Source organism: Triticum aestivum, chromosome 3B (assembly GCF_018294505.1).
Source record: "Triticum aestivum cultivar Chinese Spring chromosome 3B, IWGSC CS RefSeq v2.1, whole genome shotgun sequence".
Classification (NCBI taxonomy): domain Eukaryota; kingdom Viridiplantae; phylum Streptophyta; class Magnoliopsida; order Poales; family Poaceae; genus Triticum; species Triticum aestivum.
This window is the reverse complement of record NC_057801.1, coordinates 735,690,481-735,705,421: the sequence shown is the minus strand read 5'-3', so window position 1 is coordinate 735,705,421 and position 14,941 is coordinate 735,690,481. Positions and strand designations below refer to the sequence as shown.

At 50.4% G+C, this 14,941-nt stretch overlaps 1 protein-coding gene across 1 annotated transcript; it reads right to left on the bottom strand.

Annotated features, from left to right (window-relative positions):
- Nucleotides 1–1,720: 1,720 nt before the first annotated feature.
- Nucleotides 1,721–6,672, bottom strand: LOC123072068 (uncharacterized). Its single transcript, XM_044495626.1, has one exon. It carries the CDS (start codon nucleotides 6,538–6,540, stop codon nucleotides 2,035–2,037), a length of 4,506 nt encoding a protein of 1,501 aa, XP_044351561.1. The 5' UTR covers nucleotides 6,541–6,672; the 3' UTR covers nucleotides 1,721–2,034.
- Nucleotides 6,673–14,941: the final 8,269 nt, after the last annotated feature.

Sequence of the window (14,941 nt, the reverse complement as noted above, 5' to 3'; positions counted from 1 at the left end):
GCCTTCAGCCACGCTAGCCATCACAAACGTTGGCGGAACTGCGCCCTGCAGGCGAAGGCGGTCAGCGCGTCTGCGGCGGCTACCAACACCGACGAAAAGTAGAACATGAGAGGTATTCGCCGCTGGGGTCCCATGATGGACGCCGCCACCGCGTCGCCAGCATGCACAGCCGGTGTCTTTGCCCGGTTCAGCGCAGACCATTTTAAGCGTCCTATATAAGATCTAGTAGTATACAGGGGTAATCATATATAGTTGTAAAAAATTACAGGATTCCAAGCACGGCCTGACTAATACTACCTCCGTCTTAAAATGTAGGACGATTTTTAGATAAAAATATTAGCTGAAAGACCAATCTTATATAGGGGCAGATTAGGTCTACTATAATAGTTTACGAGACTAGATCGGGCCAAATTATGTTAAGGGCTAAACAGAAAAGGTGAATTATCTATATCTATATTTATATCTATATCAATATAAAAAGATACAAACGGGCATATTCAATTAATCTTGGCCATCAAATCATGTCAATCCAACGACGTAGACTGCTTCAATGTCGAGCGCTCGACACGTTTAGGGTGCAGTCAATTTCATGTCAAATAAAGTACTAATCACATAATAACACGCAAATAATATCCTATTTAATATGCGCATGCAGTTAAAATACTTACAAATTAAGCGTGCATTGCACGTAAGCTAGTTGCCAAAAAGGAGAATGCACTTCCTTGTTTCTCTAACTTAAGTCAGGTGAGTTTACAGTGGCTGACACGTGGGCCGACATCTCCGCATCCCCACTCTGTTTTCGCCGTCCTCCTCTTCCAGGCTCGGCGGCTGGACCCTCGCCGTGGCCTCCTCCGTCGCGGCCTCGATCGGGACTGAAAAAAATTCGCCCAGTACCAACGAAGAGGAAGGACAAAGCCGTCGTCAGTGTCGTGCTTTGCGGCTCGTCGTCGTTCACGGATTCGAGGTAAGACGGGGCACTGAGCCTCCCCCCCCCCCCCCCCCCCCCCCCCCCCCCCCAACCCCTTCCGATCTGCTGATCTCAAAGAGGAATTAGAGCAGCAGAGACTGCATTTTCTTGATGATTTTCCTCGTCTACGCCTCGATAATATGCCTTCTTCTGTCTCTGCAGGTCTTATGCTTCGATTTGATTTCTTGCATTAGGAGGTGAAGATCGGCATGCAAGTGTCTGAACTTTTCTGAAGCTCTTATGCTCCTCTGCACCCATGTAGATCGTTATACAAGTTCTTTTTCTCAATGAATTGCGGTAGATGGATTTTCGGATAGATGACTACAATAGATAGGTCGCATTCTAACGGATCACTTCTCACTGTTTGGTTCCACCGCCAGGTTCTGATCCAAGGGGAAGGGGTGAAAATTGGGTGACGAGGTGCCCTGTCTGACTGAGTTTTATATCATGAACTGGCTTCTCCACCAGCAAACAATGGGAGAAACTACCAACCAAATGCACACCAATATACAGCTGAAACAATTTCGATTCTTCCTGGGGCGCTAGCGCTTGCCTGGCAATCAGGAGATACAGACAGATTGTCGATCACACATGCTTAATCTTGCATAAAGTTCTGCTTCAAGTACATAGTCAGGCATTACTGCAAGAGCTACTCAGCTGATTTGAAGCAAACGGATGCCTACATTAATCAGGTGACTATATCATGACACACACCAGTTCATCTTTGAGTCGCAAAACCAAATCAAAGCACACTGATATCACGCTGTACATTAATAAGAAGTCAAATGTGTCCACAAACCTCACACTTTATTACATGATACTGTACACAAATGCAAACGATGTTCGGTACATATGAAAGCCATACATATTCAAATCCAAGCATAGATACAACCATTTATGCTCAATCAGAGGCACTAGGGCACTCATGTAGAGCATGTAAACGGACATACTTCAGTTGTAATGCATGCATAATGTAAACACGCAGCAGAAAGAAATCAACAGATAAGTAGAACAGATTGCAATCCACACTAGCACACGATAGGATCAAAGGAGAGGCCCTTCCAGCGTCAAACCTGTTTCTTCCAGCAGAAAGGGAATGTTGCAGCATCATCGTCATCATCTTGTTCATCTCCTTTTGCTTTGTCTTGTGTTTCTGGCCCATTAAGTTTAAGACTAGGCTTGTTTTTATGATTTTTAATGGCCTCCCTCACCTCATCAGGGACTTTGTCACCGACACCGTTGAAGTTGAACTCGAGCTCCTTCAATCTGGGAAGTTTGTTGATGCCGGAGAGAGATGTGGAAGATGACCAGACAATCTTCTCGAGCCTAGGAGCAGATCCTCTGGTGAAGACTATCTTTGTGATGGCCGAGCAGTCAACAATAAGAAGGTTGAGCCACAAGAACTCATCTTTTTTCAATGTAATCTTGTTTTGACTTCCACTAAAAGATTTATCCTGGAGCACCAGAGAGCGTATATTTGGTTTCTTGGCGAGTGTTTGTAGAGCATCTTGCTCTAGCAATGTACCACGAAGAGTTAGCTTGGCTATCTGTTTGGCATCGTCAAGCAAACTGCCACAGAAGCTGCTGTTCAACTCAAGCTCTTTCAATTTAAGAAGGCGGTCAACTCCTGAAATAGAACATTTGCTGGTGATAGACAAAACCATCTTCTCGAGCTCACTGGCTGCCCCATCCTCAAAAGTGATATTAGTCAAGTCTGAGTCCTCAACAAGAAGGTACTTGAGGCATCCGAATTCACCTTTCTTGAAGTTCAGCTTGTGCTCGGTGCATAAAATATGTTGGAGCCTGACACACCACAACTTGGGCAGTTTGGCAAGGACTTCCAGATCATTTTGGCTCAGCAGAGTGTGACATAGAGTTATCTTGGCAAGTTTGTTGTTATCACCTTTTATGAACAATGGAAGAAGACGCCCCTTCTGTGTGGTTCCCTTGATGCTTAGAGACTCAAGAATCTTGGGATGTTTTTTTAGGTAAGATACATTGACTTCTGGTAACTCTGCCTCATGTGGTGCGGCTACAGGAAAAGTGACTGACAGAGAACAGAGACACTCATGTAGGTCACTGATCGCCTTAAGCAAATTCCTTACGTGATTATTCTTATCATCAATAACCACACCTAGCTTCCTCAGCTGCCATAGCCTTCCAATATCTTTTAAATCATGACTCTGCTTGGCCTTGACATTGTATAGTACCTCCATGTTTACCATTTTGTCGATCCTATGAGGAATCTGGGGATTAGATTCAAAATTACTTGGATCAATGTAACCAGCAAGCAGACGCTTCAGCTTCAATAGCAGGATATGTGCTGTTGCATGTGGAGGCACCTTAGTTTCTCGGATATCCAGTACCTCTAGCTCACGGAGGTTGTTGATTTCACTGGGTAGCTGGGTAATATCTGTTCTCCTTAGGCTCAGATACTTGAGCAGTAACATCTTGCTGCAGATTTCCTTGAGGTACCGCTGTTTCTTCTCAAGAAAGCACTGACAACCTTCTAGATCTAGCACCTTGAGCAGGGATACTTGAGATGATTCAGAGAGCCCCTTGAAGAATTGATCAATTCTATCAGAGCTGCGGAGTTGGAGATCGTTGAAAATGGAGAAGTGGCGAGCCAAGTGATGTGACAGGCGTGTCTCCACAATGTGTTGTTTTCTGGCGATGGTGGTAATGAATCCATGAACTGGATCACTTACGACACAGCTCTTTACATTTCCCATGGCATCAATATCAGCAGGATCAACAAGGCACCGTCCAACAAGTTTGTCAAAACATCGGTTGGCCTGACGCACAGAACTGGGCCAATCTTCCTTGGATGCCAGCCCTTCTGCAACCCAGCGTGCAATCAAGGTTGACCGCCTGATCTTTTGTCCGGGAGAGAAGATAGCTAGGTACAGCAAGCAGGACTTGTATTCTTTAGGCAGGTCATTGTAAGAGAACTTGAACATCACCTTAGCGATGTTGTTGAATGATGGTGTTGGTAAAGCCCGCAGGGTGCTGTGCAGCTTGTGTAACTCCTCACCACTCCTCTTGGGGTTAACACACAAAGCATGAGTGAAGATCTTCATGCAGAATTCATGTGGCTCACACTCGTACAAGATATCATGAAAAATTTGGGGGTTATAGCTGTCTTCATTCTTCTGCTGACTGGTAAGCTCGAGCACTGTATCATGGTAGAGGCCAGCAAGAGAATAGTCTATAGGTTCCCGCAGTGGATAGCAATATTCTTTAGCCAGCTGGATGTCCTTTGCAGCGGTGACAATCATCAAATCGGCGCTGCAGTTTAACAGGCTCAAAGCATTTCTGATATCCTCACATGTGGAAACATCCATCAGCTCATCAACTTTGAGGATAAACAGGGGGCATTCACGCTTCTTATCCCGGAACGGATGAGGATTCAAGTTATTTTTAATCTTGTTCACAAGCCCTTTGATCTTGAACTGCTCTCTAAACTCATGCTTCATTTTTTCCATCATCTGGTTCACGAAACCGGCAAATATTTTGTCAGAAACATTTTCTGGATTTTGATCCGTAGCTGCAGGTTCACCTGTCCCTTCGCTCTTGTCATGTTTGCCTTGCTGCAGCTCCCGTAAGATATCTTCCTTTGCGTTGTGGATGAGTATTTTTATTTGATCCTCACCCAGTGTAGACGTTGTTGTCTTTATAGCTTGCTTGTCCAAGGATCTGTCTTGAGCCTGCACGGGCTTGTTGCTGTTGCTGCTCTTGGGGAACAGCTTCTGCAAGATGTGTGCATATTGTGCCTTATGGAGCTGAATCCATGTCGTCTCTTCTCCTTCTTCATTGTCGTCGTCATCTTCTTCTCCTTCATCGTCGTCGTCATCATCATCATCATCATCTTCTTCTTCTTCTTCTTCTTCTTCTTCTTCTTCTTCCTCCTCCTCCTCCTCCTCCTCCTTATCTGTGGTTACTTTTCCTCCCCCATCCTTCATATCCTCCTCCCTATTTATGGCTACTTCTCCTGCCCCCTCCTCCATATGTTTGCATGTCACTTCTCCTCCTCCTTCCTCTTTCATATGCTCCGCCGCAGCTTCTTCTCCTTCTTCCACCCCGATATGCTTGGCACCTCCTTCCTCCTCCCTATGCATGGTTACTTCTCCCCCTTCCTCCTCCCTATGCATGGTTACTTCTTCCCCTTCCTCCATATGCTTGGCTCCTCCTTCCTCCATATGTATGGTTACTTCTGCCCCCTCTTCCATATGCTTGGCCACGGCTTCTTCTCCATCTTCCACGCCTATATGCTTGGCAGCTTCTTCCTCTTCAAGCTTCTTGTCCTTTTCCTTTGCTTCCATATGCTCCTTAAGCTTCTTGACGATGATGTTCTTTTTGTCCCACGCTGGCAATATATGCATGTCTTTGTTCTTCCCATTTTGATCTTGTTGAGATGCTGTCTGGAGCACCAGCTGAAGTAGTTCATCCAGGTCCAACTGGTCAAAATTACCCTGCAGCTTGTCACCCTTGGGTTGTCCGTCGCCCTTTGCTAGTTGACCATGAATACCACTTCTGATATTGTCAAGCTTTTCATCAATCTCCATCTCTTCAATAGTCTCCTTGATATCAAGAAGAGCACTCTTCTTTTCACGGTAAATTTTCCATTTTCTCATGTAAACTTTCCAAGAGTCAAGATCCTCTTGGCCTTCTGTGCCTTGCTCCTGGGGGTTGGATTTGGCAAGCTTGAGCTCCCGCAGAATATAGAAGAGAACCTCCTTGGGCCGTAGTGGCATAAAATCGGGGTGCACGGCCGGAATGTCAATCACGACAATACGATGGTAGCCATAGCTCTCCGGGTTTCGACTCAAAAGCCAAGTTTCTTGTACAAGAGCGAGGAGGTCCTCATATGTGTAAGGTGCCACCACGACCATGGACAAACTTTCGTCGGCGTCACCAGGAACTCCTTGCATCCACTCACATAGCTTTGCCTTGACATAGTCGTCCAGAGTGCGAGACTGGGTGAAGGCTCCTGGACCAGAATGGCCGCCGGTCGCCACTGCCCCCAAAAGTTGACCGTCACCATCATCTTCTTCTTCGTCATCCCCGGCCGCATAGCCACCAGCTGTAGCAGCCCACGATGATGACGATGCCATCGGAGCCAATTGCCCCATCCCTGACTTGTCAGGGACCTCCACGCCGTACCTCAACCGCCGCTCGCCTACATCGCGCGCCCGCTCCTTGAGAAGGCACAGCTGCTCGGCCGCGCGGTGCTGCGCAGCCAGCTTGTGCAGGAACCAGGTCGCCCACCAGAGGTAGCCTCGGAGCCCACCTCTGGCGCGGTGGATGTCGGGGTTCCCCCTGTAGAGGTAGAGGTCGATGCAGTTGTTGCAGTCCTGGGCGAGCAGACGCACCTGGTTCATCCAGGTGCGCACCTGCTCGTCGTGCTCGCCGCCGGGGGGTGCCCACCTGGACAGGTGTGCCAGGAAGCTCTTCATGCTCTCCATCTCCTCCTTGATGAACTGCACGTCGTCACGGACGCCGCGCAGCAGCAGCGCCTCGCTGCGGATGACGACCAGCAGCGAGCTCACGGCGCCTGCCGCGAGCTCAGCCATGGCTCCTCCCTCTCCTGCCGCCCGCCGGCTGGTGGTTTCTGGTCGAAGTGGTCTCCCTCTCGCCGGGGAAGAGCAAGGCTAGCTGAGCTTGGTGATGGCGACGACAGCGCATGGGATATGATGTTCTCTGGCGCCACCCAGAAATTTAAATTATTGGTGTCGTCACATACGCTTGTGCACCTTCTCTCACGCAACGCACTGATTTAACTATATCGACTTGACTTGACGAAGGGTATCGTCAAGGGCGTTCACACGCTGTGCAGTCATTGACATTGGCTAGTTGCATTTCCCGGGGGCGGAAAGTGGTGGCGTCCATATCCATTACTGATGGTAACATTAGGTTAGACTCTTAAGCAGCCGGGGTCTACGTCAGCTAAGTGGCCTAAAATTATTTACTCATCTCTGCATACATCATTTATGCATATCAATAAGGAGAATGAGCAAAACTTGAGCCATCAAAATAAAAGAAAAAACATAGAACTTTAACCACTGAAAGAAGCAAGCTCATGTTTCTTATTGGTGCTTACGGCTATGATGTGAACCATTTGGACTATGTGTAATAAGATGATCATTGAGCAGTTCTTCTTGCGTCGTGCTTCTGACTTTGTGTTCAAATTTTTGGCATTTTTACAGCAGTGACATCCGTTATGTAGGCGGTGGGACAGAGGCCGGCTAAGCTGCATGCAGGATGGTCTAGAGGTGGTCGGCTGGCAGCTGGTAGGGCCTGTTTGGTTCGCTTCCTCAAAAAGCTACCTAACTCAGCCATCTCAGACGTTGGATTTCTCAAGCCTAACATTGAAATTGCTTCCTTTCTAAGTAGCTGCTTGTGTAGCCTCCAACCAAACACGCCCGTACACCCCTAGCAGTTGACTCATCAGAGAGGTATGTTGTACATTTCCTTTTCATTTTTGGGCATGTGGTAAATTACAACTACACGTTCTTCGCTATGATGAGGCGGTAATTAGCACATACACCCTTCGGTCATTTTTAGTCTACATATAAGTTTTGTCTGAAGTCAAAGTATTTTTAATTACAGTCACACCGCTCGCCCCCGCGTCGTCTCGGCTGAGGCGACACGGGCGGATCCCAGCCCGCGCCGCCGGGCCGCCCTCCCGCCCCCCCCCCTCCTCCCCTCGCCGTCGCCGGAGGAGGCCGTCGGGCTAAGCCCGGGCGGCGGACGGCGGCGGCGGGGTCGACTTCCTCTCGCCAGGCCGCGGGATCTCGGGGTGGGGAGGCTCGATCCCCTTTCTGCGTCGAGTGTTGGATCCGTTCGAGGGATTCGGCTGCGTCGCCGGTGGACCTCCGGGCTTCTTCTCCGACGGGGCGGCTCCCTGGCAGCGGCTCTCGCGGGTGGCGGTCGCGGGCTGCGTCGTGGATGGGCGACTGGTCTTCGGCCAGCTGCTCCTCTCCGGCGGTCGGGGCGGGCTCGGCCCCCTCACCTGCCTTGTGGGGCGCGTGCCTGGCCGGGCCGGTGGCCTGCTGGCCTCGGGTGGCTCCTGTTCGACGCTGCGTTGGTGGGATGCCAGATCGGCCGGATCTGGCCCATCTGCGTCTTCTTGACCGGCGGGGAGGTGAAGTGCTTGGTGGCTCTCTGGTGCTGCTGGCGTGGTGGCACTGTGAGAGGTGGGCGGGTCAGCGAAGGTGCAGTGTGTGAGGGTGTTGGTGGTGTTGGGGATACTCCGGGCGAAAGCTTGGCTGGTCTTGCCGGCCGGCGGCGTCGGCGTCTGTGGACGTCGTTTAACCTCCTTGGAGGCGTCGTTGTGGAGTCCGGCATCCTCTTACACCCTCGGATCTTGCTCTTCGGGTGAAAGCCTAAGGCCCGGTTGGGTCGGGCGACGGCGTCGACATCGTCGCTTCCCTCTTTGGGGCGTCGCCTTGAAGAGCTTCAGATCCCGGTTGCGTGCTTCATGGGCTGCACGCTCGCGGCATTGTGGTCGGCAGGTGCCCGTCTGGCAATGCGGATGTTGCGCGGCTTCCTGTTTGTGGCAACGATGGCGGCTTCGGGCGGAGTCAGGTTTGCTGATGGTTCTTGGTAGTCGGTCTCTTCCGGCGTGTTCGAGGAGTCGCCGCTCTGGCGCTAGCTCGGCGCAAGCCCAACGCTTTCTCCTGCAATGCTCGTCGACGGAGTCGAAGCTGCCTGGTCACCGGCGCGTGTGGTTGACTGTTTTGCATCGGCCGGCGCAAGCCTCGACGCTTCCCCTCGGCGGCGTGTGTGCGTTCTTGTGTGGGTTGCCAGGTCACCCTGTGTGCCTTGTTTCTACGGGCCAGTTGTGACGGTTTTCGCCCGGTTTTCCGTTTATTAACCGGGCAATTCTCTTCGAGCTTATTTAATGAATCGGGCCCTAAGGAACCGCGTTTCAAAAAAAAGTATTTTTAATTTGGCCAAACTGATAGAAAAAAGTATCAAGATTCACAATACCAAATTAATATCATTAGATCCATTGTGGATTGTAGTTTCATATTTATATATTTAGTATTGTAAATATTGATATTTTTTAATATAAATTTAGTCAAACTTCATAAAGTTTGACTTGACATAAATCTTATACGTGAAGTAAAAAAGGATCGGAGGGAGTACATGCTGGCACTTGTGAGCGATGAGAGAGAATTTGCTGCAATCCATTTTAAAATAATTGAAGCTCTAGGATTTTTTTCAAGTCAAGCTTCATTAAGTTGGATCAAGTCTATATAAAAATGTATCAACATCTACAAAACCAAAATTATGTCATTAGATTCATTATGAAATATATTTTCATTGTTATATATCTTTGCGGATTTTTTTCTATAGACTTGATCAAACTTTAAAAAGTCTGACTTATGTAAATCCTAGAACTTCAATTATTTTGGAACAGAGGGGGTAATAAACAAAAGAATACATGTAAGATAGCAAATTTAGACTGAGGCAACACAACGTCATGCATGCGACACAACATGTTCAGCAAGTGGGCACCACTGCCTGGCGGCGACCATGTGCTGGTGCACGCCACCGGTGGCTACGGCCTTCTTAGTTGATGGAGAGATGTGGGAAGGTGATGTAAGCTATAAACTATAACAATCAGTTGACACACAACAATCATATTACTCGGAGGTAGTTTGTTGAACATGTCTCGTGCACATGACAGAGTAGAAACATAGAGAAGGAGAAACAATGATACGTAAAGGTTATTGGTGCAGCCCACATGGGGGGAGGGGGAGAGCTCGACCAGCCTTCAGCTCTTCGAGCTCGCAGGGAAAAAAATTACTGTGTTCCAGCTAGCAGTGGATGAAATGAATCTTAATTCTCATCTCCAGATCATGCACGAAAGGCAATGGCCTAAATGATCATGGATGGACGGTATTAATCTTTTTTTAACAAGCTAAAGGCGCCAAGGGCGCCATGTATTCAGACCACTGACAGTTTACATCATGGATTACAAATCCCTGAAGGTCTAGATATGTAACACAATGTTTAGGGGACAACTGCCGCCGGCCTTCACCATGGGCTTCTCGCGGCTCGCCTCTTCCCCACCACAAGCGCACATCGAGCCTCCCCTCCCTAGCGCTTGGCTGGATGACGTGATGGACGACTCGGCAACGCTCCCCGCCTCGCCAATCCTACACGCGGCTCGGTCTCCGCTGTTCCCACCGGCTGTGGTGCCGGAGTCTTGGGAAGACGCCACTGGGGACGTCGCTGAGGACGAGGCCAGGCAGGTCCTTGGCGACCCCGTGGCCGAAGAGCGCGCTCCATCCCCCGACAACAACCTTTTTGTGCGCCCTCAGGCACCTCTCCGGCCGTGCCCTGCGCCTGCACTGCTGACGCCTACGCTGCCCAAGGTGCAGCCCACTTCTATTACCAGGCGTAGTGCCCGTTTGATCAACAAGCCAAAGATGCACGCCATGGATAAGGCCGTCCATGTCCTGAACACCAAGATGGGTGTTGCTTCTGAAGGAGTCCCTCTGCTGGATGCGAGGAAGGCTTACGTCGACAAGTTCAGCACCCCGCTTCCGGACAAGGCGATTGAAGCTCTAGCCAAGCTCTTCAAACTCAACATCCGCAGCATGTCCGAAGCGGACGAGTTGCTCATTGCCATGGGCGGTCCAGGAGGGTGTGAGCTAGATGCCCAGGACGTGACTGTTTAGTTCCTTGCTTTCCTGCTGCGTTTCTCGTCTTTTTCACTTTGTGGACAAGTCTCTGTGTTTGTCTGTTAAGCTATCACCTCACCTCGGTTGTTGTCACTATGTTTGGACCTGATCTCTCCATCGTTGACTGGAATACCCGCGGGCTAAACGACCAAGGTCGCAAAGACACCGTCCATGCCTTCCTCGCAGATACTCGCTGTCATATCGCTTGCATCCAAGAGACCAAGCTCGACCACATCGATCAACAAACGGCTTCTTATATCGGCGGTCTTAGTCTTCGCTCCTTCGCTCACCGTCCGGCCATCGGCACCCGGGGCAGCATCCTCTTACTCTGGAATGAGGATCATGTGGAGGTCTCCAATGTTCACCTCGGCACTTACTTGATCTCGGCTAGCGTCTCCATTCGCGCATGTGGTACCTCCTTCAAGCTCACTACGGTCTACGGCCCTACAGATCATGCCGAGAAAGAAGCCTTTCTCTTAGAAGTTATCGCTGCCAAGCCTTCTGACGACTCAAAATGGCTCATCATTGGGGATTTCAACCTTATCTACCAAGCGGAGGATAAGAACAACAACAACCTAGACTTCCGCCTGATGGGTCTCTTTAGAAGAGCCCTCACCAACTGTCAGCTTAAGGAGCTAAAGGTGCAGAACCGGAGGTTTACTTGGAGCAACGAAAGGGAGACCCCTACTCTTGTGCGTCTGGATCGGGCTTTCTGCAATGCTGCTTGGGACCTCATGTTCGAGAATCATGTGCTACATGCCCTGTCCTCATCCCTCTCGGACCACTGCCCCCTCCTCCTTTCCAACCAGAGTGGCCCGCGGAAACCGCCTGTCTTTCGCTTCGAGTCCTTCTGGACCAAAATGCCGGGGTTCAGGGAGGTGGTCCAACAAGCTTGGTCTACGCCCTCCTCGCACTCTCAACCGGTCCATGTCATCAATCACAAGCTCAAGGCCACGGCACAAGGGCTCAAATCTTGGAGCAAAGGCCTCTTTTCTGATGGCAATCTACAACTCCTCATGGCCCTGGATGTCATTCTGCAGCTGGATATTGCTCAAGAGTCCCGCGCGCTCTCCCAGGAAGAAAGATGGCTCCGTGCTAACCTGAAATGGCGGGTTAAAGGTCTCGCTGTTCTGGAAAGATCCCGCAAACGTCAAGCCTCCGGGATTCGCTACCTCCGCGAGGGCGATGCCAACACCAAAATTTTCCATCTACGAGTTAATGCGAGGAAGCGCAAAAATCACATCTTGAGACTCAAGCATAACACTGGCTGGGCTGTGACTCACGATGATAAAGCCGGGCTGATCTTCGACCACTTCTCCCGCGTTCTAGGTCGGCCTCCTCCTAGTACGCTAGACTTCAACTGGGATGCCCTGAACCTCACCACCCACCCTTTGGAGGATCTGGGCCTGCCTTTCTATGAGGATGAGATAAAGGAGGCTATTGATGACATGCCCGCGGACAAGGCTCCGGGCCCTGACGGTTTTACTATCGCCTTCTTTCGCTCTTGCTGGGATATAATCAAGGATGACCTTATGTCCGTCATCAATGCCTTTTCCGAGCTTTCTGCGTCCAATTTCCACATCATCAACACAGCCAATGTCGTGCTTCTGCCTAAAAAGGACGGTGCGGAGTCCATATCGGATTTCAGGCCCATCAGTCTCATCCATGTGGTTCCGAAGATCATCGCCAAAGCTATGGCATGACGTCTTAGCCCGAAGATGAACGACATTGTTTCCCCGCAGTCAGAGCGCTTTCATCAAGTCTAGAACTATCCACGACAATTTCTTGTACGTCAGGAACACCGCCCGCCGGTTACATCGCTGCAAAACTCCGTCACTTCTGATCAAATTGGACATCGCCAAGGCCTTCGACACTGTTCGCTGGGATTACATGCTGGATCTTTTGCAACGCCTCGGCTTTCCTCAAAGATGGCGGGCCCTCCTGACGACTCTCTTCACCACGGCCTCCTCTAGGGTTTTGCTCAACGGAATCCCTGGGAGGGACATCATGCATGGACGGGGTTTTCGTCAGGGTGATCCCCTCTCGCCCCTCCTGTTCGACATCGCCATCGACCCACTTCAGAGACTTCTGGAAAAGGCTACGGAATCCGGCTTGCTGTCTGCTATGCCTGGTGGTATTCAGGGCCCCAGGGTCTCCCTATATGCGGACGACGCTGCCATTTTTCTATCCCCCACGACACATGATGTGGAAGGCCTTGCTTCCATTCTACAGAGTTTTGGGGTAGTCTCTGGCCTCGTGAAAAATGTGACCAAGAGCTCCATCGCCCCCATCCAATGCGCCAACATTAACTTGGAGGAGATTCTGGCGAACTTCCCAGCGACTACAACCCCCTTCCCCATTAAGTATCTGGGGTTGCCCCTCTCCCTCGGAAGACTTAGGCGTGTGGACCTTCAACCCTACATCGACAAAGCGGTGGCTCGTCTTAGCCCGTGGAAAGGAAAGTTCCTGAACCGTGCCGGGTGCACTGCTCTGGTTAAGTCCGTGCTCTCCTCCATGCCAATCTTCCTGCTGGCGGCTTTAAAGGCTGACAAAGGCATCCTCAGGGCCTTTGCGAAGATCAGTCGTGGCATGCTCTGGGCCTGTAAGGAGGCGGTTAGTGGAGGGAAATGCAAAGTCAACTGGCAAAAGGTCTGCCGCCCCAAGGAGCTCGGTGGTTTGGGGGTTCTGGACCTGGAAAGGTTCTCCCGGGCCCTGAGGCTTCGCTGGTTATGGTATGAGTGGAAGGCTCCTGAGAAGCCATGGGTGGGCTCTGAAACACCCAACGACGCCTCCGACCTTGACCTCTTCAATGCGGCTACTCGCGTCACCATCGGAAACGGCGCCAAGGCCTCCTTCTGGTCGTCTTCATGGCTCAATGGTGCCCCGCCAAAAGACCTGGCTCCCCTAATTTTCAAGGCTTCCAAGAGGAAGAATCGGACGGTCCAGGACGCTCTCGCTGATAACAACTGGATCTCGGACATAGTGGTGGATGCGTTCACGGCCGATCACATGGAACAATACGTCCGCCTCTGGGAGCTCTTGTCGGATATCCAGCTTCATCCTGACACTGAGGACTCCATTACCTGGTCCTTGACCCCTAATGGGTGCTACTCGGCCACCTCCGCCTACAAGGTCCAGTTCCTTGCCTCTTTGCCCTGCCAGTTCGGGAACATCGTGTGGAAGACCTGGGCCCCTCCAAAGTGTCGTTTCTTCGCCTGGCTCGCTGTCCAGAACCGTTTATGGACCGCCGATCGCTTGGCGAAACGCGGATGGCCGCACCAACCTACTTGTCAGCTCTGCCGTACCTCCCCTGAGACGGCACGACACATTCTTTTCGAGTGCCGCTTCTCCAGACGTATCTGGACGGCCGCGGCCTCTTGGCTGTCTTGTCCAGACCTCATCAGCAGCATCGGGGAGGGTAGGCCTAAAGTCGTGGACTATTGGTTGGCCGTTTCGAAGTCCACCACCTCCTCCCCAAATGGCTTGCGCTCAGCTATCACGCTCATCACTTGGGAGATCTGGAAAGAGAGGAATGAACGAGTTTTCAACAACAAGTCCTCCCTGCCATCGGTTGTCATGCATAAGATTAGGGAAGAGGGGAAGGACTGGATCCTCGCCGGTGCTAAAAATCTGGCGGAACTTGTAGGCTGATCCTCCTCCCCCTGTGCCGGGGGCGGTGGTCGCCCTTCCTCGTTTTTTTGTTGTTTTTGGCTCTTGCCATACCCCCGTTTGCTTCTCCTATATCAATATAAGGCAAAAGCTTTTTTGCCCGTTTCAAAAAAACAAAATGACCAGGATTGTGACAACTAAAGGCTTTAGAAACTGCCAGATTCTGATGAATTGCTTTTTGGGCCTGTTCATTGCAAGTTCTTGAAGTATGGAACACCTGAACCTGCATCTCTCTAGTTGCTAAACAGAAGTCAACAACCATAGCTCTAATCTGCCAATGTCCCGGTTCATCTGTTGGTGCTCGAGCGGCTAGAGCCTTTGCGAGGGTAAGGTTGTTAGTAAGAAAAACTGCACCCTTGAGCTGTAGACGTTGAACTAAAATTGCAGCCAGCTTCGTTGTTTGGGCTTCAACTTGTAGAGGAGTTGTTGCTCTGTCTGACGATGCTGAAATTTTGACTTCCATTCTATTGTGTTCCTGTTGTACCTGTATCTGAATCCCTAGACCTGCTCATGATTCTTAACTATTTTCTTGAGGGTTCTTCCAAGCTGCATCTGTAAAGATCTTGATTGTTGCTTCTAGCTTGGTGGCTTGTACTGTGATTTCCCGAAG

Coding starts and splice junctions, on each gene's coding strand:
- LOC123072068 (XM_044495626.1), bottom strand. CDS start 6,540: ATGGCTGAGCTCGCGGCAGGCGCCGTGAGCTCGCTGCTGGTCGTCATC.